Source organism: Chiloscyllium punctatum, chromosome 40 (assembly GCF_047496795.1).
Source record: "Chiloscyllium punctatum isolate Juve2018m chromosome 40, sChiPun1.3, whole genome shotgun sequence".
NCBI lineage: Eukaryota > Metazoa > Chordata > Chondrichthyes > Orectolobiformes > Hemiscylliidae > Chiloscyllium > Chiloscyllium punctatum.
This window is the reverse complement of record NC_092778.1, coordinates 35,903,826-35,928,455: the sequence shown is the minus strand read 5'-3', so window position 1 is coordinate 35,928,455 and position 24,630 is coordinate 35,903,826. Positions and strand designations below refer to the sequence as shown.

The 24,630-nt window shown below is 38.7% G+C and overlaps 1 protein-coding gene and 1 pseudogene across 1 annotated transcript in view; one reads left to right on the top strand and one right to left on the bottom strand.

Annotated features, from left to right (window-relative positions):
- The window catches only part of flii (FLII actin remodeling protein), an 81,125-nt gene extending 68,146 nt beyond the window's left edge, over positions 1-12,979 (bottom strand). The window contains exons 1-5 of the mRNA XM_072559553.1: positions 12,848-12,979; positions 3,493-3,603; positions 2,399-2,470; positions 1,830-1,910; positions 821-906 (exon numbers count right to left, since the gene is read on the bottom strand). Of these exons, the coding sequence (XP_072415654.1) occupies positions 821-906; positions 1,830-1,910; positions 2,399-2,470; positions 3,493-3,603; positions 12,848-12,910 (413 nt within the window). The 5' untranslated portion in view covers positions 12,911-12,979. The remainder of the gene's footprint in view (positions 1-820; positions 907-1,829; positions 1,911-2,398; positions 2,471-3,492; positions 3,604-12,847) is intronic.
- Positions 12,980-13,176: 197 nt separating this feature from the next.
- Positions 13,177-21,383, top strand: LOC140464764 (mitochondrial dynamics protein MIEF1-like; annotated as a pseudogene).
- The last annotated feature ends 3,247 nt before the right edge of the window (positions 21,384-24,630 follow it).

The window sequence follows — 24,630 nt, the reverse complement described above, 5'->3', positions numbered from 1 at the left end:
AAATAAAGGGCTGTGGCAAGTCTGCATCTAGAGTACTGTGCACAGTATTGATCACTTTACTTAAAAAGATTTAGATTTTTTAGATTAGATTCCCTACAGTGTGGAAACAGGCCCTTTGGCCCAACCAGTCCACACCAACCCTCTGAAGAGTAACCCACCCAGACCCATTTCCCTCTGACTAATACACCTAGCATTATGGGCAATTTAGCATGGTCAATTCACCTGACCTGCACATCCTTGGACTGTGGAAGGAAACTGGAGCACCCAGAGGAAACCCACTGTGTGTAAATACAGAGAGGGTTTATTCGACTAATACCTGGAATGGGTGGGTTGTCCTATGAAAAAAGGGTGAATAGGTTATGCTTTCACATGGAATTTTGAAAAATAACAGGTGACTTGTTTGCAACTTAAAATCCTGAGGGTCTTTCCAGGCTAGATATACAAAGAATGGTTCTTCTTATGGAAAAACCTAGAACTTGGGGTCACTGTTTAAAAATCAGGAATTGTCAATTTAGAAGACATTAAGCACAATTTCTTCTCTCCAAGGATTCACGAGTCTTTGCAACTCTCTTCATGTAAAGATATTGGAAGCACAGTCTATGTATATTTTTGAAGCAGAAGTAGATAGATTCTTTTTCAGCAATGGGTTTAAAGGTTATCAGGAGTAGGATGGAATTTGAATTCATATTGCAATCAAATCAGCCATGATCTTACTGACTGGCCGAGCAAGCTTAAGAGCCTGGGTGGCCTACTCTCATATTTGAGAAAGATTTCTTTTTAACCTCACGATAACTATATTTAGCATGGGAGCCCTGCTTACCTGTTATGGCTCAAATTGAGCACCAGCATGTTTTTAGCATTCTCCAGTTCTCTTGGAATCTCAGTCAGCTGATTGTAGCTGAGGTCCTGAAACACAAATCTATGTCAACCAACAAAACATTTTTAAAACAGCAGCTTAATGTCATTTGGAAAAAAATCCTCTCTCAAAAGATAACGTCTTTAGATGCAATTATCACGTGTTTCTGCAGTGAGCATGTTATTTCTTCCAGATGTATTTCACAGATCATACGTCTCAAACAATTATAGATGGTTTAGGGAAAAGAATGGAGGGATGGGAATGAGAACAACACCCATCTTGTTACTCCAAGTTTCCAATTAGCAAATACTGCATTGGATATTTAAATATTCTGTTGTCAAATAGTCATAACATCAACTATCTCTCTATCTTCACCCTTGGATCAAAATTTGGTGTCATGGAAATGGCACAGTAAATTTGAATCCTACCATAGCCTTCAATCTCTAACCTCACATCTTAGGTACATCCTGAGCACAGGTCAGGTGTTCATGGAGATAGGAACACAAAAAAATTAACTAACTTAAAGTTAACAATAACTCATTTTAAAAAGACTTCTGTCACTCCATCTCAGTTCACGAAGTAGAGCTACAAGTTTAATCTTGGAAGACTCCACCTACCACAAAATCATATCCATCAGGAATCTGACAGCATAAAATTGGGTAGAACTTGATGTTTCTGACACATTTAAAAACATGGCTCACTCAATCACATTCACTGAATATCTAACAGATGCAAGAAAGAATTGCAGCCTCAGCATCGTACAAATATTGTTGCTATACTGTTTATGCATCAAATATAAAAATTTTTAAAAACTGAGATCAGACTTCAAATACATGTGTGGATGCTACTCTGGGCGTTTTTTGTTAAATCAACATTAGTGTAGAAGCCAGATGGTTTAGATTTAGCCTGAATAAGCTTCATCTAACAGTGAACACAATAACTGGACTATAACAAACCCCTTCAGTCAACATACCAGTACAGAGAGATCATCCAACTGGAAAATGTCATCAGGAACACCAGAATTCTTCAGGTTATTAGCTCGAGCAACAATGGCCTATAGAGATCACAGAGCACATGACATACAATTTCAATCCCAGATAATGTGGGAAAACATTCTTTTGTACAATTATGCCAATAGACAAAAAGTCTGTAGTCTTGAATATGTCATAAATTCAGAGTATACTTTGAAAGCCAGTTGAATTCCACAGTTTCTTTCACGAACTCTGTGACATGTGTACCCCTCTAAATAACAAACATATGTTTATGATGATAAAACTTCAGTATTACGACAAGATGAAGCTTAAAAATCTCGCAACTCCCAGTTGTACACTGGAAGTAAAATTCTGATATAAGCACATTGAAGAATCAGTGAAGAGGTTTACAAATAGGTCAGGAACAGGAAATGAAAAGGAGTTGCACACCATTAAGACAATGCTTTCAAAATTTTGACTTAATGATTTTGCTGCTCATTAATTATAACAATTGTACTGCTAGAAATCCCACAGTCATTTCTTCAATTCTCTGCTTTTTTAAATTACTCACCCGTAGGCATGGCAGGCTAGAGAGCTCCCCATGAAGAGTCGTCAGGCTGTTGTGACTTACTGACAAATGTTCCTGCAACCAATGCAAACTATTCAACTTAGAGCACAACAAATCACTTTATATACTTTTATAGAAGTTATAATGCATACATTAAAATTAAAAATGACACAAATAATGGGAATGTTTTAAAAACAGTATCACTCACTTAACTCACCTTACAACAGGATCTCAAAGTCCAAGTCCAATTATCAATAAATATTTCACCGTAATAATTAGAACCTAATTTGCTGCCCAGTATGTGTCAAAGATTTAACAATAGCAACAATTTCCTCAGAAGTTAACATCCTTGATGAAAACAACTTTGCGCAATTAGAATTCCACGAATACAAATTCCTTTCTTTCTTCAAATATAAATCTTGACAGTCAGAAAGTTCGCACTGAGGAATATCACACTGAGTTTGATCTTGTCCCAAAATAAATAGTTTAAAGTAGAATGCTGACAAAACAGTAATAAGCAGAAAACATCTTCTAAAGAGTTAGCCTGCTGTGATCTCCAGTATTTCTTGTTTTCAATAATAAGCAGAAACCCAGATTAAATTTCCCCTCTGGTTTACCAGGTCAACTGCAGTATTTCAAAATCTTTTCTTCTGAGCTAGCTAGTTTAACAAGGATTGATAAACACAACATTATAGATTAGGACTTAATTACAATCAACATCTTTTCATCAATAATCTCAAGCAGCCACAAAATGTTGACCAAGCTGTAGTCCCCTGTTGTCCCTTTTGCATTTCCAACAGCAGATGTCAAGGATGTCCCAACTTCCATACAGTACTTGAAAGAATCCAATGAAAATGTTGTTTCTTAATACATTGCTTAATTTTCTGTCTTGTTCACTTTGTAACCACCTCCTGTACCTTGACTGGATGGAGAACTGATTGTGGAGAATCAAATTGTTTTTATACAGGAAAAAGCAGTATTGGTAATGGCCCTCAAAGATTGGGACAGTGATCAAAAGAAAAAACATTTATAAACAATACTGATACACACTGTATTCAAATCAAAAATCAAATCAGTAATCCAGCTAGATAACCTACCAGTTTATGAAGAGAAGCTAATTCCTCTGGTAAGTAGCAGAGTCCTGTCCTGTTCAACTTCAGCCATCTCAAACTGGTCATGCATTTAACATGTTCAGGAAAATATCCACCCTTTGAAATGAAAAGAAAACATGCTCCAAACGCAGCTGAAATATACAGACCTCTTAAGGTCTTTGTCAAGCAGCAAAAGTTTTCAGGCAGATTTCAGGTATTACTTTAAATATTAATTGTTTCAAAACATCTCATACAATTAATGCAAATGACAAGACTTCAATTGGTTTCTTATTTGTCAAAGATCTTAAATCCTGAGGGATCTGTTACATTTTTAACTGAAATATTTATATACATATTCACTTGAGAATATTATTTTACTATTTTAGTTCTAACAAGGACGTTTTATTGCTGAGGTAATATCCCTGCTTCTGAGCCAGAAACTCCTGGTTTAAGTCCTACTTGAGAACTTGATGGCCAAAGAAGATAGCAAAGCTGGTCATCTACAATATAAATCTATGAACTGGTAGATCTTTCCAACAGTGGCAAAATACACTAATGGCAAACAGTAAAAACAGGACAGATCCCTGGTCAGCCACGTGATAGAAATGCTTGAGTGTCACAATCCAAAGTGGCAGATTGCAACTTGCATGCAAAAGTGTATGCTTCCACAGCAATTCAGTTGCCTGAAGGAATAGTTATTTGGATGATACATCTGGTTCAAATAAGTGCCAAAGGTATGGGGTTAAATCTCACTTCTCGCTGGGTGGGATTTGTGACTTACCAAAATGACACACTGCATTATTAAAAATTGCAGCATTTTGTTTTGTTGAAGAAACATTAATTTTGTACAGCGACATGCTTTACTTTTCAAATGCCTCAACAGATTAATCTATCCAGCCACAGATAGGTTCTGGAGTTTGAAGCAAGTCTTTAGGTTTGTACATATTTTTATGCGAAGAGCAGTAATTGCCAAACCTAATTTGTGATTACTTGAAAAGGTGACCCTTTATTCCGAAAACTTTGCTTCCACCTCACCAAAGGGACAGCTACAAGTCAAATAGTATGGAAATGATTTGGAGGAGCTGCTGTTGGACTCGGGTGGACAAAGTTAAAAATCACACAACACCAGGTTATACTCCAACAGGTTTATTTGGAGGCACTAGCTTTCAAAGCACTCACTTACTCAAAAAAAATGAAAGCTATAAAGAGTACAGCACTCGTCGTAAGATTGAATCACAAAATTAAAATCCATAAAAAAACAGAATATTATCCTGTTAAAAGATTATTTTAACTTAAAACATTAACTCTGGTGTTCTCTCTCCACAAACACAGCTGAATTTGAGTACTTACAGAAATTTCTGTTATCACTTCAAAAATCTCACAAACATGGAATAGAATACATTTAGGGGCAAAAACACAAGCGGTTGAGGATCATGGTTTTGTTATTTAGTGTGAAATGTCAATCTTTATCATTTTAATTTTGTAATACTGGCATGATTTTCCACATCAAAAGATCATAAGGGGAAAAAAAAGGTCAATCTTAAACTTGGGGTGAAAAACCTAATAATGCAAAGGAATTATCAGTGCAGATTTAATTAAAGCTACTATGCCATTGCAAAGTATCTGTCAAAAAGTCTCCCACACTCCATAAAACTTGTGCGCCCATAAGCTACTGCTCAATGAGTCCATGGCTACTTCCATTCTAAATAAGAGTATGACAAATCAACATCATGTTCAAGTCACCATCGTATGTAGGAAACACAATAATCATTTTGCACATTCTTGGAACCAAAACCAACAATGTAAAAAGTGAACAGATAATCATGTAAATAAGGTTGACTGAGATATAAATGCTGGAAGGACAACACACAGAATTGTTTCACATTGGTTTACAAGAATTTCCCTCATCATTACTAAGTGTAAAAAATGGCAAGGTTTAAACTATAGTTAATAATTCAGTGGAAATAAAAGTACACAGTATTTCTTTTCATCAGTATTTATCACCTATGACAAAGCTTAAATAACCTCATTAGGAAGGGACTTAGGACTGCATGAAACACAAAGTTAGCATACAAGTGCAGCAAGTAATCAGGAAAGAGAATGGGATGTTAGTCCTTATTTCAACCAGGTTAGAGTATTAGTCTAAGAAAGTCTTACTACAGCTACACAAGGTGCTGGTGAGATCACAACTGGAGAGCAGTTTTGGTCCCCTTAATTAAGGAAATATATCATTTCATTGGAGGTAGGACAAAGAAGGTTTACTAGGATGATCCCTGGCATGGATGGATGGTCTTACGAGCATAAGGTAAACAGGTTGGGATTCTATCCTCTGGAATTTAGAAGAATGAGAAGTGATCTCATTGAAGTGTAGAGGATTCTTAAGGGGCTTGACAGGGTAAATGCTGAGAGGATGTTTCCCATCAGGGAGAGGCTAGGATCACAGAGCACAGCCTTTAAATAAAAGGGTGCCAATTTAAGACCGAGATAAGAAATTTCTTATGAATCTTTGGATATCCTTCCCCCAGACAATTATGGGATTAAGATAGGCAGATTCTTGACCATTATGAAAATCAAGGGTTGTGTGGAAAGGGCAGCAAAGTGGACATGAGGAAAGCTGGATCAGCCATGGTTGTTTTGAATAGCAGAGCAGGTTCAAGGGGCCTGAACAGCGTTCTGAGGAAGGGTCACTGTAGCTGAAACATTAACTCTGCTTTCGCTCCACAGATGCTGCCAGACCTGTTGAGTTTTTCCAGCAATTTCTAATTTTGTTTCTGAATTCCAGCATCCATAGTTATTGGTTTTCTTCATGTTTCGTGACATAGGAGGGTATCCACTTTGACAATAATAAAAGTAGAGAAAGAATATTTTTTGAATTGTGAAAGAATATGTTAGGGACGCCCATAATTGAGCAGCACAAAATGGCCAATGGCCCATTCAAAACAGGGCTGAAAATAACATTTCCTCAAGGTTGCAGCTGATGCATGACATAGATAAGAACATCTCACATTAGTTAGTTGTTTAATCAATAATTATAGATATAGATTCAGAATTAATTATAGCATTAAAAGCATGAAAGGAAAAGATTCAAACCAGTTTCAGACAGTAAAAGTAACCCCCTTATCATTACAGGAAAGAATGAATAGAGACAAGTAGACATTGAAATTTGGATTGAATGAACACATTAAGCCACAACTTATTATGTAAAAAATTCTAACATTAGGTATAACCACATAACTTTGTTGGAACTGATCAAAAATCAATATTGTTTTGTATTTCCTAAAATGAAAAATTTAAAAGGTTTCTGAAATAATAGGCAAGTCTCTAATTATTTGGCAGTTAACATGGTGCAGCTGTCAAATGTTACTTGAATACAGTACCCATTGTAAAATGCCTCGAGAATAGAGATAACAGTCTAGAAAACATCATGAAGGACCAGAGGTGGACCACTAGCCTGTCCATCTCTTTCAAGATTATAGGTACATCAATAGCAGGAAGGTGGCAAAAGTAAAAGAGTAAGGACCAAAAATGGGATTGACACAGAGGCAAGAAAATTACAGAGCTACTTCCTCTGCGTGGATTTTGTCAAAGTGCTCCAGTTTCCTCCCACAGTTGAAAGATGTCCATCTCTTTGTTGATTTGCTACAGCAAGCTTAAATTGTACAAGGTGCTGTACAAGTGAGCCAATTACAGAGGGATAATTTGGTGTTACTAACAGTCATCAAATGGGTGGGTGGATGGGGTCATGTGCACTCTAAGTTTAAACTTTTTAAGTTAAGACATTCTGAAGCTTTTTGTCTGCCTTTTTGCTGTGCTGTAATTGAAGCTGTAAATTGCAATAAAGGTTACCTGAATCCGCACTCAACTAGGACTCACATTGAAATTATGAATTTAAGAAGGTAAAAATGTTTTGATTCAGAGGAATTGAAGTATGCTTATGAACAAAAATTAACAGAGGTTCAGGAAACAATTAGGAAAAGAACGGACACGTTAGTTTTTGTAACAAGGCTGGAATATATGAGTAGGGAACTATAATTACACTGGGCAATGGAGAGCTTAATATGGAGTATTGCATATCAATTTTTGATGAACATTCAGGAAGAATCAACTAATTAGGGAGCGCCAACTTAAACAAGGCAAGAATGGAGCTGGGTCAGGCAGACGGGAATAAAAAAGGTTTTGGGAAAAACTGCTGCTGAGCAATGGGTTACCTTCAAAAGAGAAGATAGTTTGAGTACAGTCAAAGTATAATCTTTTAAAGAGAGGACAAACAAATCCAGATCTCCCTGGATAAAAAAAAAAGAGATAGAAATTAAAAGAAATAGGGTACTTGTGACAGGTGAAAAAAAATTGATAGCCAACAGGAAGATATAGGGGAAGGAGAGAAAACAAATCATGTTTAAGAAGCAAACAAGGATTATAAGAAAAGATTGGTGACCAACATGAAGCAGAGTCCCAAAGTCTTCTATAGGTACATCAATAGCAGAAGGGTGACAAAAGTACAAGAATAAGAACTAAAAATTTACACAGAGGCAAGAAAGTTATAGAGCTGCCTCCTCTGCGTGGATTCCGTCCAGGTGCTCCAGTTTCCTCCCACAGTCGAATGATGTGCAGCTTATGGGGTTTGGCCATACTAATTTGCCCTGTAGTGTCTAGCAATGTCAGGCAAGGTTTTGCATCTGTCTTTACCAAGGAGGTAGATGTTATACCTGCAGTGAAAGAGGAGGTAGCTCTAACTAAAAAAATTAAAATTGAAATGGAGGAAATATTGGATAAGCTACCGATACTTAAAGTTGACAAGGCACTAAGAACAGATGAGATGCATTCAAGGATATTGAAGAACATGACAGTGAAATCTGTACTGGTCATAATCTTTTGGTCTTCCCTAGACTCAGAGTAGAGAATAGCAGACATTATGCATTGTTCAAATAATGCCTTGGGGAGCTTCTAGAAACAATTAATAGTCACATAGAAAACGACAGATTATTTTGAGACACACAACATGGATTTCTACAAGGGAAAATTGGGTAAGACTAACTTTCTAGAGTTTTCTACAGGTTTGATGAGAAAACCCTGTTCATGTTGTGTACATGGACTTTTAAAAGCTATTTGATACACTGCCACACAGACTTGTGAGAAAAGTTATAGCTGTGGAATAAAAGGGAGAGTAGTTATGTGGACACAACACTGGCTGACTAATAGTAAACAGAGACCAGTGAACAATGGATATTTTCCAGGCTAGAAGATTGCTTAAAGTGGAGTTTCCAGGGATTGGAATTGGGACTTTTACGTTTCTAGAAATATTAATGATCAAGATCATGGCGTGCAAGGGAAAATTTCAAAGTTTGCAGATGACAGAAACTTAGAAGCATTGTTAATTGTGAGGAAGACAAATATAGAGCTCCAAATGCATACTGACATGTTGGTGAAGTGGGCAGATAACACAATGTGGAAAAGTGGGAGGTGATGCATCTGGGTAGGAAGAATATGAACAAATAATACAAAATTGGGGTACAATACATAAAGGAGTATAGAGGCAGAGGGACCTGGGTGTGCACGAACATAGATCCTTGAAAGTGGTCGGGCTTAGTGGTTAGCACTGCTGCCTTACAGCACCATGCAGCCGGGTTTGATTCCAGCCATAGGTGACTGTGTGTGTAAAGGTTTCATGTTCATTCTGTGTCTGCGTGGTTTTCTTCCAGGTGCTCTAGTTTCCTCCTGCAGTCAAAAGATGTGCAAGTTAGGGGGACTGGCCATACTAATATTCCCTATAGCGTCTAGAAATGTGCAGACCACGTGGGTTCAACATGGTAAATGCAGGGTTACAGGGATGGGGTAGAAGTTAAATCGGAGTGGGATGCTCTTCTGAAGGTCAGTATAGAGTCGATGGGCCGAATGGCCACTTTCTGCGCCGTTAAGATCCTATGATTCTATGATAAATAGAGACAGCAGTTAATAAAGCAGCAACTAGACTTTATTAATTGGGATTGGAGTACAAGAACAAAGAGGTTATGCTGAACTTATCCAAGACAGTTACAGAGTCATAGTTATACATCACAGAAACAGACCCTTTAGTGCAATTCATCACGCCAACTAGATATTATAAACTGATCTAATCCCATTTGCCAGCATTTGGCCCATATCCCCATAAACCCTTCCTATTCCTGTACCCATCTAGATGCCTTTCAAATACTGTTAATTGTGAGGAAGACAAATACAGAACTCCACCACCTCCTCTGACAGGTCATTCCATACATGCACCGATCTCTGCATGAAAACGTTGCTCATCAGGTCCCTTTTAAACCTTTCCCTCTCACCTTAAACCTATGCCCTCTAGTTTTGGACTCCTCTAACCTGGGAAAAAGACTTTGGCTATTCACCCGATGCATGCCCATCATGATTTTACAAACCTCTATAAGCTCATCCCTCAGTTTTCAACACTCCAGGGAAAATAGTCATAGACTATTCAGCCTCTCCCTGTAGCTCAAGCCCTCCAAACCTGGTATTATCTTTGTAAATCTTTTCTGAACCCTTTCAAGTTAACCAACATCCTTCCTAAAGCAGGGAGACCAGAACTGAACCAGAATGCGAAGTAATCAGATCAATCATGATCTTATTAAATGGCAGTGCAGGCTTAAGGGTTAAGACATGTAAATTATTTAACCTATCCTCCAACTTTGCAACTTAAAGTGTGTGAAATCTTCAGTTTTGAGGAGAAAGAATGAAGACTGTATCATTAACATTTATTTAGATTGACTGTTAATTACAATTTTAGTTGATTCGTTCACAGGATGAGGGTGATGCTGGCTCGGTCACCAATTATTGCCCATCTCTAATTGCCCGGAAGACAGTTAAGAGTCAACCACATTACTGTGGGCCTGGAGTCTTGTGTAGGCCAAACCAGATAGGGAGGCAGTTTCCTTCCCTGAAAGGACAATAGTGAACAAGATTTTCTTTTCCTGACAATCGACAATGGATTGTGGTCATCACTCAACATTTAATTCCAGATTTTTACTGAAATAAATTCCACTATCTGTTGTGGAAGGATTCAAACCTGGATCCCTGGAACAATACAATACCTGGGTCTCTGGAGTAACAAGCCAGCAATGATACCACTTGGCTATTGCCTTCTCTAAAATAATATTCTAGTTACTTTTGAAAAACCTTCAAAAATCACTTGTCTCTTCTATAATCACAATGCTTGAATAGTTAAACATTGAATTGGCAAGTGTATTCTTATTTTTAAAATTGTTATGGTTAAAGCAGGACTATCATAAGGAAGAAATTCTACCATTTTCACCATACCGCAATAATATTTTTAAAAAAAGATCTCCTTGGCTTAAAAATTACATCCGTGATGACAAAATTTAGGATATAATTCAATACTGTAAATTAGCTATAGAAACAGACATAAATGCATACTTTGTCCGCCTCATGTGTTACTAGCTGCAACAAAGTCCAAGAGCTGAATCTGACTTCAACTGGGCAAGTCCAAGTTGCATTGAGAATTTTTTTTAAGGGCTTGTCATCACAAGGCTTAATAGGTATTATCACCCTATCTTACCAAACTCCCCTCATTAGTTAGCTACCACACTACATGGTGTCTCTCATGTCCAATTTGTGCCCACTCTTACACACGCTGTTCCTGGCACAACTCGCTATTCACCAGCTATCCCAGAATTTACACGGATTTCCTGCACTCAAGCCATCTTTAAACTCCTATTGTACATCCAGATAATACCATCAGTCTGCAGCTGTCCACATGATTCCTGACATTTGCCCCAGACGTAGCAAGTGGAGGTGGTGTGGGGGGGGATTGGCGCTACAATTTGTAAGCAGGTTCTCTAGTCCTGGAGGGCATGCTATACAGGCAAAGCCTTCCCTTCCCCTAAGACCAGCAGTGAAGGCTATGACACAAGATCAAGTCTGGTCTCAGGTTGCCCCCCAGGTTGATACAGCTTCAGCCATTGAAAGAATGTCTAATACTGCAGGAAATTGAATTCCCTTCTCTGCTCTCCCGGGGTAAGATGACACCACTTCTCTCATATCTCACATTAGTTTGATCTCTGCTACTGTACCTATCATGCGTTCAATCTCAGTGATGTGCACTTCTGGCCATCACACCACAGGCAGCTGGAAACACGTTTGAGAGAGTGCAGAAGAGATTTATAAATCAGTACCAGGGATGAGAAACTTCTGTTAAAGATTTATTGGAGACATTGGGACTGTTCTCCTTAGACAGCAACTAGAGGAAATCTGGTAGACATTTTCAAAATTATTAGGTCTGACAAAAGTCGATTCAGAAAAACTGTTGCCACTTTTAAAAGAATTGAGAACAAGAGAACACTGTTTTCAAGTGATGTGTAAATCAAGCAAATGATGAAAAAAAAATCTTTTTGAGCAACCTGTAGCTTAAGTCTGGAATGCAGTGAGGAAGTTTGCAGGTTCAATTAAAGCATAATTGAATAAAAACAACATGCAAGGATATGGGGAAAAAGGGCAGGCAAATGGCATTTCATTATATTTAATGAAGATCTGGTGCAAACATAATGAATGGCCTTTTTCTGCCACATAATAATGGAGATTCCTAACAAAGGAAGTATCCTTGATCTACAGGAAGAGTAACAGAGATTCAGACTGACTCCTGAGAAGGAAAAGATTGGTCAGGAAAATATAATGAGTAGAGGAGGTCTATATTTCCTGTAGTTCAGAAGAATGAGAGATAAACAAAGTCAAACATAACACTGTAATATTTTCTAAGGGCCTTCATAGATAAATGCTAAGAAAGCATTTCTTAACTGAATTCTAGAACAGTGGTCTCACAGCCTTAAATAAGGAATCAGCCATTTGAACTGACATTCAGCAGATGATCTAATGCTTATTCGAATGACAGAACTGATGGTTATCGCTACTTCTATGATTAAGAGGAGACGTTTATGCCTCACACCAGAGATCGCAATTACTGAGTATATTCAAGACATAGGTAGAGAGACTTTTCGGTACTAAGGAAATCAAGAGATATGGGGATGAGGTTTATCAGCCAGAAATTATGTTGAATAGAAGAATACGCAGGAAGGGCCACAAAACAACTCTCATTTCTTATATTTCCATTGAAGGAACTAACTAAATGCAAGCTGTTGCCAAACAAAGTATGAGATAATGTTTTGCTATTGTTATACAAACAGACAAGGAATATATTAAAATACTTTAACATCTAAATACTAAGTTAGTGAACCAACAACAAGATTCCAAGTCTCAGTTCCGGGCCTCATTAAATTCACAGAAACAACTGATCGGAAAACCCCAACACTTAACTACTCATTCCCCAATTCGTTTTGCATTCAAAATAATGTTGATGGCTTACTTTAAAATCGTTTCCACTTAAATCTACACCTCGAATGAAAGGCAACACCCCGGTGGCAGCCATGTTGACAGTGACAGTTGATCACGGACACCACAAGCAAACACCACGCTCCCTTTCTCCACTCCTCATTGGTTCACCGGCGTCAGTTAGCCGGGTCAATTGTGGAACCTCTGGGTAATGATTGGTCACGTGCTCTGTCAATAACAGTGGGGTCATCAAGTTAGGTTGAGACGAGACATCCTCTCTCATCGACACATGACCCACTCTTACCGTCACGTGTCCGCAACCTGGGTGATGCCATTGGTTGCTTCCGATGTCAGTCACGGTCTGTGAAGGTGTGTCGCTCTATGGATCATGTTTCCAAGGAGGAGTGAAATAATGGGGTAAAGAAGGAAAATGTCGTCCAGGTATCGAGTGATTTACCGGGTGCTCCTCTCTGAGGTCGGGGACATCGAGCATTCGGGAAGCTTGAATAAAGGCCTACTACCTAATGCATCCAAGAGATGTCTTGGCAGTTAGGGTTGTTGAATGACTGACAGGAACTGGTGCCAGGCTCACCTGCTGATTGCTAATTAATACTGCCAAAAGCGAACTTTGCAGTTGAATTTTAGTATTAATTTATAGGATTAGTTTTTCCAATTATAACATTGGCTTCTTATTATTTATACTGTTACTGTGAATGTAAAATTAGTTGGGAAATTAAGACTAACTTTTGGTACACTTTTATTAAAGAAATTGTAAAAATGTCAATTGAGGTTACAAATTATAATTTTTTTCAGTGACATTTTTATCAACCACTACAGTGGACAAACAGGTAAAAAACTAGCCACAAAACAACATGACCCTCTCTCACTAGTATCCTTACATACAGATAAGGAAGGACACCAGTTTGACTGGGACAACACATCTATCCGAGGACAAGCTAAACAGAGACACGCACGAGAATTCCTAGAAGCATAGCATTCCAACCACAACTCTATCAACAAACACATCAAGTTAGACCCCATCTTTCACCTTTGAGAAAAAGAACAGGAAATGACATCACCAACCCAAACATATAAATAGAAAGCAGCAGCAATGCTTTGCCTGGGGCCCACTAAAAATGTTACCTTGTAGGGTGACAAAACGTCTGGAAATGAACATTCCAGCTCAGCAAGAGCACCTACATCCAGATGGCCAATATTGTTCAGGGAAAAGGAAAATGGAGAGACAATGGGTTGGGAGATGTCATCGACTTCATGCTGGCAAATGTCCATCCAGTTCTGGGAATTGGGGGAGCTGCTGTACTCGCTACCGCAATGGTGGCTGTTAAAAGGGTGAGTTGGCACGTGTCATTTTTGGCCAAGCTTCCACAATGTTACACTGTGACCAAGTTGTGCCTGCATGCAGTTTACCACCTGGATATTTAATGTGCAACAGCTTTGAGGTATTGTTTGAAAGGATTGGATTAGCTGCTGATAACTGGACAGCATAGATTGCATGGGTTTAGTGTCACACATTGTTGTAGGATGAGCTGTGGAGCTCATTTGCTATTTTTGAACTCGGTAACTCCAAATCATTCAGGGTTTCTGTTCCTGGTTGCTCTGCAATGGGGTGGGTCAGATTTAATTTTGTCCAATTATTAACATCTGAGCTTTTATATGGCCCAATTCAGTGGAAACTTCTTAAATTCTTCTGTATATTTGCAAATGTTTGACAAGGCCGGTGATCCACCAGACAACTCGTTAGATAATGCAGTCACACAACCTATAAAAGAATACAACTGGATTGACACATCCCCAAAACTGCTGAACATACAGATGAGTGAATCCAAACACAGAAAGCTGAATATCAAATCCAACCAAAAAAAAGATAAAGATCTGTTCCTGGACATGGAGGAAAACAATTTAGGGAAATGAGCAAAGAAACAGAATAAAATCATCATGGGAAATGAGGAAAACTACCCGTATGAACTTGATAAAATAGAAAGGTGAAGTGGATGGGGAACTATGTTTCCTACAATAGATGCAGGAGTCCTGTTGAACCTATTATATGATAAATAGACAAAGAGGAGCTTTGTTCATCCAACACAAGAAAGAGAAGTAAAAGTACAGGTGTGCTTTCTAAACTCTTTCTGTGATCACATATCAAGGTTTGAAAATTGCCAGCCCTTTGTGAGAACTGCAAGAATGAAGTAGCAGAGTTGAGAACTGGTGCTTGTTAGAGCAGGAGCACAGCTGTTATAACTCAGTCAGAACTCCAAGATAGCCATTGCTGGCAAGTTCTAAAGTGGAGGCATATTTGGCAATATTGACCATGAGGACAAAGGAATAACATAAATAAAGTGGAGACTGGAGATATCAAAGCTGGGGAACTTGGAGAAATAAATAGTGATGTCTTAAAAAGAGTCCATATTACACAAGAGACATCTGAAAACACATAAAGGTAGATAAATCCTGGGAATTGTTCAAGTGTATTGCAGGAAATTGTGGAAAACTGGTAAGAAATTGCACGGATCCTAGCAGAGATATTTACATCATTTACAGAAATGGATGAGGTGCTGAAAGACTGGAGAGTTGCTAATGTTGTGTCTTTAATTGTGAAAGGATACAAGGAATAGCCAGGGAATTATAGACCAGTGAGCCTGACCGGTTATTGGAAGGGATTCTGAGAGACATGTATTTGTTCAGTTCCTCCACCATTTTTTGTTCCCCATTACTTCTCTAGCATTATTTCCCAGCAGCCCAATATCCACTTTTGCCTCTGTTTTGCCCTTTATATATCTAAAGAAACTCTTGCAATCTTCTCCTCATATTACTGACTAACTTACCCTCATATCATCTGACTTTATGTCATTTCTTGCTGTTAATTTCATTTCTTATTAATAAGGCAACACCACCCCCTCTGCCCACCTCCTTATTTTTTTGATAGAATATATATTCTTGGATATTTAGCTCCCAGTCCTGATCCCCTTGCAGCCAAAAAGCCATATTTTCATGATGCCTACCATATCATGTCTGCCAATTTCGATCTGCACCAGAAAGCTCATTTACTTTATTTTGTGTAGTGCATGCATTCAGATACAACACCTTCAGTCCTCTGTTTATCTTCTCTCTTCTCATTGTTATCCTTTTATCTGGTGTGAAGTTTGATTCCTAACCTTAGCCAAACAGTCTGTTCTACCTCTTGTTCTGGAGACTATAATAACCTTTCCTGAGTTCTCCTTTCTTTTCATACTTTTCCATGCAGTTGAATCCACCCCCCTTAGATGTGAGTTTTACCCTACCCCCCTACTGCACAAAAACACTTCCCACTTTCTAGTTTAAAATCCTGTTGACCACCCTATTTACCCTTTTAGCTAGAACATTGGTCCTAGCTCAGTTCAGGTGGAGACTATCCCAACAGTTCAGATCCCTCCTGTTACAATACTGATGCCAGTGCCCTACGAAATATATCCCCTCAGAAATGGTAGAGGTGAGTATAATTACAACATTTTAAAAGATTTGGACAGGTACATGGATAGGGAAGGTTTCGAAGGATGTGGGCCAAATGCAGGCAATGGAACTAGTCCAATTTAGGAAATCTGTTCGGCCTGAATAAGTTGGACTAAAGGGTCTGTTTCTGTGCTATATGATTATATCTAATTCAGGGACTGAGAGTAGAATCTGGGAAAACAAAATTGGCAACAATGTTGGCACACAACAATGGGAACAATTGAAAATGAACTTCACCAGAGGGCAAAAAGAGAACTTCCACAAAAAGGAGAAAAGAAACTCAACAAATTGTGACTCCCTTGTTGAATAAATGCACAAGAGAACAAATGAGGGTGAAGAAAGAAGTGGATCACAAGACAGCAGAATGGATGATAAGAGGAAACAAAGAAAATGTGAGATAAGTCAAAAAATAATTCGGAAGGCAAAGAGGAATTGTTGTTACGACGTAGAGGTCGAACCCGTCTATTAATTAAAAGCAAACACCCAGAAAAGCTCACCTTGTAATCTATTAAAATGTGAGGGAGTGAGAGAGAACTCCTAATTTCCACTACTTAAAGAAAAAAAAAACAATTTATTTTCTTTACTCTAATAGTGAGCACTAAACAAAACTATTAACAAACAGAATACTCTTTCCCTTAACTGAACACAAGCCTATTAACATGCTGTTCCAATAACAGACTTATTAAACATTACAATAACTTATTCTCAAGTTCACACAGTCTCTTTCTTCTACGCTGTCTTCAATCTTCCTTTAGCTTAACTCCCTGGGTTGTCTTCTTTCTTTGTACTGCACCGTGTGTTTTACAGGAAAGCTACCTCTGACAGACTGTCTTCTAACTTCTTTGAGAACAAGATTTTTGATGGGCAGTTAACTGTCAGGCTCTACGGCAGTTGCTCTGACCAGTTTTCAAAATGCTCGCATTTTTATACCCTCAATATCATTCCCTCTCATTGGTTCAATGTTGTCAAAACATTAAATTCAAACTCAGTTAGGTTTTAGCATCCTAGACATAATTTAAAGTAATTGGTTAAATTTGAATTGTTGTCAAAACAGCAACCAAAACCCAGGTATCCCTTTAACAGCCAACTGTTACAAGTAACTATACTGGGACAACTCGTCTTCCAGCTTTTACATTTGGGCAACTGAGCCTGCACTTTAAGTTTATTTCAATATTCAGAAAACACTTTATTTTAAAGTAAACATGTATACTTTCGACTTTGTAACATTATGGAATTAAATTATCAAAAACACCTAAGGTTGTACCTTCCTAATCTGGAATTCTAATGTCTAGCACCCACAATACTTCCATCTCTCCCTGTAATGGGCATGCATCGATCTTTATTCCTATTACCTCTTATCGAACTTTGTCCATTTTGGCTGCACTAAATTCTGTTTTTGGTGCTGAATTGGACAATAATTCATTCATTAGGTATGTGACTGATGCAAGTTGAGGTGAGGTGTTCATTTTTGTAATGTTTGTGCACTAAGAATACTTTACCTCCTGTAGTCTGGCAAAGTTCCAGTTCCAAGGCAGCGAGACAAGGGAGGTACAATCTACAATAAAAATAGTTTACAGGTATGTAAAGAACAAAAGGGTGACTGTAAAGGAAGAGGAACATTAAGGAATACATTGGATGGCAGACTTATGAAATAATTATTTTGTTTTGGTATGTAGCAGGGAGATACAACAGATACAGAAACAAATTTGAATGATGAGATGAACAAGAGAGAAGTGCAGAAAAACGTGTTGCTGGAAACGTGCAGCAGGTCAGGCAGCATCCAAGGAGCAGGAGAATCGACGTTTCGGGCATAAGCCCTAGGGCTTTTCCAGCAACACATTTTTCAGCTCTGATCTCCAGCATTGGCAGTCCTCACTTTCTCCCAAGAGAGAAGTGCATTAAATGTATCACTGAATAAATTAAACAAATATAGAAGATAATATTCCTAGTCAGGATGAATTGCATCCAAATAGTTTAAAATATCTCAGGAAGGTATAGCCTGAGGTAATACTAAACATATTAAATTCAATAGAAAAAAGTTGTAGTGTCAGAGGATTGGTTGATAACTAGTATAATCCTTTATATTGAAGGGAGATAGAGCTTCTTCAGAGAATTGTACACCAATCCGCTTATCATTGGTGTTAGGAAAATAATAGAACCCCTACTAAATGGGGAGAATAGAAGCACATTTAGAAGTAATACAATATTGAATAGTTAGCGTGGATTTCAAAAGAGAATATAGTGCTTGACAAGCCTTTAGTGATTATTTTTGAGGAAGCAACAATGAGTAGACTATGGTAATATAGACAATTCATCTGGATTTTGGAAAATCATCTAGTAAGGTTCTCCTTGATAGATTAATCAATAAAGCCAGAGAAGTTGGAGTAAGGGAACATAACAGTTCTGAAGACATGTCACTAGACCGAAACATTAACTCTGCTTTCTCTCTACAGATGCTGCCAGACCTCCTGAGTTTTTCCAGCAATTTCTGTTTTTGTTGTTAATAATGGATTGTAAGATCGCTTTAAGACAGAAAGCAGAGCGTGAAAGTACAGTAATTTTTCATTTAATATCCTGATCTGTGTTCTTTGTGTTTCCTGAAGCAAAATAATGTCAAGCAAATGAAACTTTTTCTTAATAATGAATGTATAAGTGGGAGTTGGATTCCCCAGCAAATCTTTCCCAAGTGTCTGTTACCTGGAATGTGGAAACAACAAACTAATGCCTGAAGTGAGATGGCAAGCAAGCCAGCAAGCAGTGCAAAGGGCAAGGCTAGCATGAGGTTGCAAACAAGGTGGGAAGGAGGCAACAAGCAGAAATGAATGCGGGTGAGAACAAGGCAAAAGGCAGGGCTGATCTGGGAATCTTTCAAGTCAGCTCTTGAGGTGTAGGAAAACCTAACAGCACTGAGGAAGGGTCACTCAACCCAAAATGTTAACTCTGCTTTCTTTCCATAGATGTTGCCAGACCTTCTGAGCTCTCCTGGCAATTTCCTAATAGCACTGTTCTATTAGTCTGCGAATGAGGGTGTGGCAACATAAAAACAGAAAAAGTGTAAGTCAAGAGATTAAACAGCTTTAAAAGAAATTGCATGAGAAAACTTGCAAGGGGTCATAGAGAGGCACCTCCAATGAAACTCACCAAGATTGTCACTGGGAAGCTTAAAACAAGGATTTACTGTGAAGGGTTTTACTGCGAAAATGGTAGAGGTGAGTAGTGGTATTTCTTAAGAATCAATGCTGAGTCCTCTGATACTCATAACTTACATAAACAATTTTGACTTTGGAACCAAAAAACACAATTTCAAAAATCAAAGATTACACCAAATTGGTGGTGCAATAGTCAATACTGAGGAGAACATTAAAAAAACCTCCAGAATGGGCAAATAAAGTTCAAAACATAAATTAAGCAGATACAGTTTGGTAGGGAAGAAAAAGATCAGTTATTATTGGAAAAAACAAAAGAACTATGGATGCTATCAATTAAAAACAAAAAAAAAGGTCTGGCAGCATCTATGGACAGAAATCAGAGTTAATGTTTCAGGTCAAGTGACCCTTCCTCAGAACTCAGCTGAGCTTTTCCAATAATTTCTGATGTTGTTATTTATTATTGGTAGGTGGGTAGAGGAACAAAGGGATCTTGTAGTATAAATGAACCAGTGAGTGTTTATTTCTAGAGAAATAGAATTGAAAGGTAGAGAAATTATGCTAAACATGTATCAAACCTGGGTAGGTCAACTCTTTAGTCAGAACTGTACATGGTATTCTTACATCTTCTTTTATTACATGACTTTGCTACCCTACATTGAATCTGTGCTATACCTCCTCTGAATGGTTGGGACAGTGGAGAGCAAACTTTGCTCTGTACCTAGTCCCAAGTATAAAGTTTTGCTTCAGAGAAACTACATCTTTTTGCCTTGATGAGCATATAATTCAGTTTTTTAAATGCTATCGTGAACCCTTAAGAATGCTTTGATTGTATTTTCTAGGGAACTATCAAGATGATTTATTGGCAGTCACTAGAGAGAAGTAAAACCATCCACTACATCAGCCTGCAGGAGAAGCTTCAAGCCTATTACACACACCAATCCATCATTCCTGAAGAGCTAGGCAAAGCTAAGCATTGCACAATGAACATCTGTACAGGGCTGCAGAAATTTCTCCATAGACCTCCCTCTGGGAGTGATGGATCTCTGCAGTAGCCTTTACAATGATCTCCAAATGGTGGCCCCTGATCATGTTTGCCTGATGCTGCCATTGTTGCTTGAGGACTATCTCTGGATCCTTGTTACAGGGGAAGAAACATTGAATGTGTCTGGTCTGCAGATGGTACACAGGGATAATGTGGAATATTTTCCCTGAGGCATCAGTTATTGGGATCAATTTATTGTGGGAAGATATCTGTCACCAAAATTAATTGTTGAGATGTTCCACAAGATGGTACTGGGGAATATGAACTGGCTGGTGATTAGTACTTTACTGAATTGTATCATTCAACCTGAGGCTTCTGTTGACTTCCTGCAGTTGAAAGTTCAATATGATGAGGACAAAGTCCTGTATATCGATATCTGACCTGTGATTAAAAAGGATACAATATTTCTCCCTCAGATGCAAATTAATGGCAATTTTGTAAATATATGGCAACAGAGTTTATGGGCTGCTGAGACTAGCAGACTACAATCCTTGGACAGTACTGACTTGAGCTTCAGATTCTGCTTCTTGAAGATAATGAAAGCAATCTGCAAGGACCAGCCAGCACTGAATAAGCTGACAGACAACCAACTGACCAATGTTATCCTGCACCTGAGCTAAGTGGAAAAAGACTGGACCAAAGAAATGCTTCCGGAGCAGATACTTCAAATATGACAGGAGCTTTTTGGCTACTTGGAAATAGGATGTATGCCAGCTTACTTTAACAATAAGGTGGATCTGTTGTCCAGGATGTCAGAGGAAGAGATTGATATAATTGGTTATACCCTGTACTATGCCTTATCAGACTCTGACGTTCGGTTTATTTTTCTCCAGTCACTGACTAATTTGTGACTTACTGTACACTGACTTCAATTTTTTTTTGTTAAAACTACAGTTTTGGATTATTGGTCTTTACTTCGAGATAGTTTTAAATAAAAAACCACACCCTGGCTATTGCTATTTAATTCCTTATGTAAGGACTGCACTACATGTGAACTCCATGCAAGTCAGCAGGTCATCTCCCATGGGACGCACTACACTGAAGCTGATTCCGTTCTTACATAAGTGGATCATTGGACAGCAATCCACTGGCATGGAAGCATGTTGTTGATCAGCTGACTCACCACAGATCTGGGATCTGCTTCGGAACACTGGAGGGTTTTAAAAAAAAATGTATAAAGGTTTCACATTCACCTAAAAAATGTTCTTGGATGTTGCTTCAGTATAGACTAATGCTACAGACAGAAGTAAAAAATAAATTAATCGTCAGAACTGATGCAGGCTTCTCAGATGGTAATCATGTACACTGGTATTCTATTTCACTGAGAGCAGTCTTGATTGATTTTTAGCTAATTATCTGGCAAACAATGATTAATATCTCTTAAAAATTCTTGTTATCGAGTCACGGTGGGCGGCACGGTGGCACAGTGGTTAGCACTGCTGCCTCACAGTGCCAGAGACCCGGGTTCAATTCCCGCCTCAGGCGACTGACTGTGTGGAGTTTGCACATTCTCCCCGTGTCTGCGTGGGTTTCCTCCGGGTGCTCCAGTTTCCTCCCACAGTCCAAAAATGTGCAGGTCAGGTGAATTGGCCATGCTAAATTGCCCGTAGTGTTAGGTAAGGGGTAGATGTAGGGGTATGGGTGGGTTGCGCTTCGGCGGGTCGGTGTGGACTTGTTGGGCCGAAGGGCCTGTTTCCACACTGTAAGTAATCTAATCTAATCTAATCTAATCTAATCATAGAGATATACTGCACGGAAACAGACCCTTCGGTCCAACCTGTCCAGATATCCGAACCCAATCTAGCCCCACCTGCCAGCACCTGGCCATATCCTTCCAAACCCTTCCTATTCATATACCCATCCAAATGCCTTTTAAATGTTGCAGTTGTATGAGCCTCCACCACTTCCTCTGGCAGCTCATTCCACATGTACCACCCTCTGTCTGAAAAAGTTGCCCCTTAGGTCTCTTTTATATCTTTCCCCTATACCCATGCCTTCTAGTTCTGTACTCCCCCACCCCAGAGAAAAGACTTTGTCTATTTATCCTATCGATGCCCCTCATGATTTTATAAACCTCTATAAGGTCACCCCTCAGCCTCTGACGCTCCAGGGAAAACAGCCCTAGCCCTTTCCAACCTCTCCCAAGAGCTCAAATCCCCCAACCCTTGCAACATCCTTGTAAATTTTTTCTGAATCCTTTCAAGTTTCACAACATCTTTCCGATAGGAAGGAGACCAGAACTGCACACAATATTCGAACAGTGGCCTAACCAATGTCCTGTACAGCCGCAATATGACCTCCCAACTCCTGTACTCAATACTCTGAACAATTACTTTTTGTTTTTGGAATGCACCAGGGGTGTAACTTCTTCCAAATTGTACGTGAGCCCACCACCATCATAAAGTCAAAAATGCAGATGTTACTCAATAACTGCAGAGTATTTAGCACTGTTCATAATACCTCAGATAATGAAGCAGTGGGTAAGCATATGCAGCAAGATGTGGACAATGTTCAGTCTTGGGATGATAATTGTCAAGTGACATTCACACCTCATATCTGTGCCAACGATGATGCATTTCTAAACTAATCCAATCTGCCAGAACATGGTCCAAATCCCTACATTCCCTACCTGTTCATGTGTCTGTCTAAATGTATCTTAAACCTTGCTAATGTATTCACTTCTACCACCCCCTCTGACAGCATGTTTATGGCACCTACCACTCTGTAAAAAAACTTTCCTTTCACATCTCCTTCAAACCTTTCCCCTGTCATCTTAATCTATGCACCGGTAAAAAGATTCCAACTGTCCATTCTACTCACCCGTTTCAATTTTATATACATCTATCATGTTGTTCCTCAGCAAAAACAATCCAAGTTTGTCCAACCTCTACTTTGCTGATATACTCCAAACCAGGCAACATCCTGGTAAACCTCTCTGCACTCTCTCCAAACATTCTTCCAAGAGCATGGCAATCAAAACTGCCACGAGACTCCAAATGTGGCCTAATTCAAGTCTTCTACAGCTGCAACATGACTTGCCAACTTTTATGCTCAATGCCCTGATCAATTAAGGCAAGCATGCCGTATGTCTTCATTATCACCTTATCTACTTGTTTCTACTTTCAGGAAACTATGGACTTGGATTCCAGGATCCCTCTGTATAACAGTGCTCCTATGGATCCGGCCATTCACTGTATGGTTTCCTCTTACATCTGACCTCCCAATATGTATCACCTTATACTTGTCCAGATTAAACTCCATCTGCCATTTCTCTAACTTTTTAAACTGATTGTATATCCTGCTGTGACCTTTGATAACCCTTCTCACCATTCTCAATTCCTCCAATTTTTGTGTCGTCTACAAACTTACTAATCAAACTACCTACGTTATCATCCAAATCATTTATAATTATTACAAACAACAGGTGTCCCAGGATGGATCCTTATGGAACACCACTGGTTACAGACTCTTAAGTCAGAAAAACATCCATCCATAACTACCTTCTATCTTCTATGGCCAAGCCAATTCATATTCAACTTACAAAGTCACCATGGATTCCATGTGATTTAATCTTCTGGACCAGCCTCCCTTAACAGACCTTGTCAAATACTTTAGTAAAGTCCACATAGACAACATCTTGTGCCCTAACTCAATCATCTTTGCCACTTTCTCAAAAAACTCAATCATGTTTGTGAGACAAGACACCCCCTTACATAAAGTCATGCTGACTATCCTAAAGAGTCCATTCTTCTCCAAATGCAATTAAATTTTGTCCCTATGAATCTTCTCCATTAACTTCCTGCCCACTGATGTAAGGTTCACTGGCCCATAATTTCCTAGATTATCCCTGTTGCCCTTCTTAAAGGGAGGAACATGGCTATTCTTTAATCTTCTTACCTGTGGAGGAAGAAGATACAAAGAATTTTGTCAAGCCCCAGCAGTCTCCTCCCTTACCTCCTTCAGTATCTGAACATATTGGGCCCTGGGGACTTATCTACTTTAATGTTTTCAAAACACTCAACATCTCCTCCTCCATAATATTGATATGCCCCAGAGTAACAATATATCCCTCACTAAAATTACCATAATCTGTGACCTTCTCCTTGGTGAATACCAATA